This window comes from Corvus brachyrhynchos, unplaced genomic scaffold (genome assembly GCF_000691975.1).
Source record: "Corvus brachyrhynchos isolate BGI_N302 unplaced genomic scaffold, ASM69197v1 scaffold72, whole genome shotgun sequence".
In the NCBI taxonomy this organism is placed as follows: Eukaryota; Metazoa; Chordata; class Aves; order Passeriformes; family Corvidae; genus Corvus; species Corvus brachyrhynchos.
This window is the reverse complement of record NW_008236763.1, coordinates 2,074,233-2,075,502: the sequence shown is the minus strand read 5'-3', so window position 1 is coordinate 2,075,502 and position 1,270 is coordinate 2,074,233. Positions and strand designations below refer to the sequence as shown.

General features: G+C 59.0%; 1 protein-coding gene across 1 annotated transcript in view; it reads left to right on the top strand.

The window, feature by feature from the left end:
* PLEKHA6 (pleckstrin homology domain containing A6) overlaps positions 1 to 1,270 on the top strand; it is a 25,322-nt gene that overhangs the window by 9,084 nt on the left and 14,968 nt on the right. The window contains exon 4 of the mRNA XM_017727158.1: positions 1,197 to 1,265. Within this exon, the coding sequence (XP_017582647.1) occupies positions 1,197 to 1,265 (69 nt within the window). The remainder of the gene's footprint in view (positions 1 to 1,196; positions 1,266 to 1,270) is intronic.

Here is a 1,270-nt window from a genome sequence, read left to right as displayed (position 1 = left end):
AGGGCTGCCCAGGGAGGTTTGGAGTGCCCATCCCTGGAGGTGCCACCTGGACGTGGCACTGAGTGCTCAGGGTGGGGATCGGGCACAGCTCGGACTCGATGATCCCGGAGGGCTTTTCCAGCCCCAATAATTCTGCGATTCTGTAAAATCTCTGTTGCCTTGTGGGGAAAAACCTCACAGAGCTGAGCCCAGCAGCTCCCGGGCTTTGGGAGGATGGCTTTGTCCAGGGAAGGGCAGAGAGGTTCCCATCCCACTCCTACTGACCCCGTGTCTGTGTTTCCTCCTCCTCCTCCTCCTCCTCCTCCTCCTCCTCCTCCCTCGGTGGGCGAGGATGCCGGGACAGGAGGGGTCTCTCGGTGCCACCCACCACGCCAGCACCCAGCCACCGCCACCTAGGTAGTACCTTCTTGTGTTTCTGGTGCATGCAGAGGCTGAGGGACCCCCGGGGCTCGCTCTGCTCCTCCCTCCCACTAATCCAGGGCATGGATCCCTTCAATTCCATCTTTCCCTCTGCCTGCAGAGCTTCCAGAAGTGCATGGGGGGGCTCAGGAGGTGACCCCGGCGGGGCACGGCGGCTGCATGGTCTGGGGAGGATGGAAACTCGAGGGAGGGGTTTGATCAGACCTCATTTTTCTGTTTTCTTTCTTTCTTTTTTTTTTTTTTTTGAAGATATTGAACCCTGACATTCTTTCAGGAGGAAAACTCCCAATTCTTCCCTTTTCGTCCTCCTTGCTTTCCCCCATCCTTTCCCACAGGGGGGAAGGTGGAAGCTTCAAAAAGGCCCTCAAATAAAAGGCTCTTTCCAGCACATTCTGGGCAGAGAATGGGCACCAACTTGGATCAAAACCAAACTTTTTCCTCCCAAAATATTTCCTGGGCCGAGAAACCACCTTCCCCCTCCCCCTGCATGGATCACGCTCCTCTGCTGCTGCCACTCTCGCTGGGACAGGGACCCTTTGCCACCCCAATATTGGGGTGCTGCTCCTCTTGGGAGGGCTGGTCCCAAAAATTCTCTGGGAGTTTTTATCCAAGGGGGATAAAACCCCACCGTGAGGGCCTGCAGAGCTTTCCTCCCACTCGGTGGCCGCACACGGAGGCGAAAGAGCTTCTCCCGGAGCAGCAGGATGCGGTGCCAGGCTGGAAGCGGCGCTCTCACCCTCGTGTCTGTGTCTCTCCCGTTCTGTGCCCCCCTGCAGGTGACGGTGTGCTGGGTGCAGGAGCCGCCGGCGGGTAACGGGCCGTCCCTGTCTCCCCACGCCGCGCACGCCGG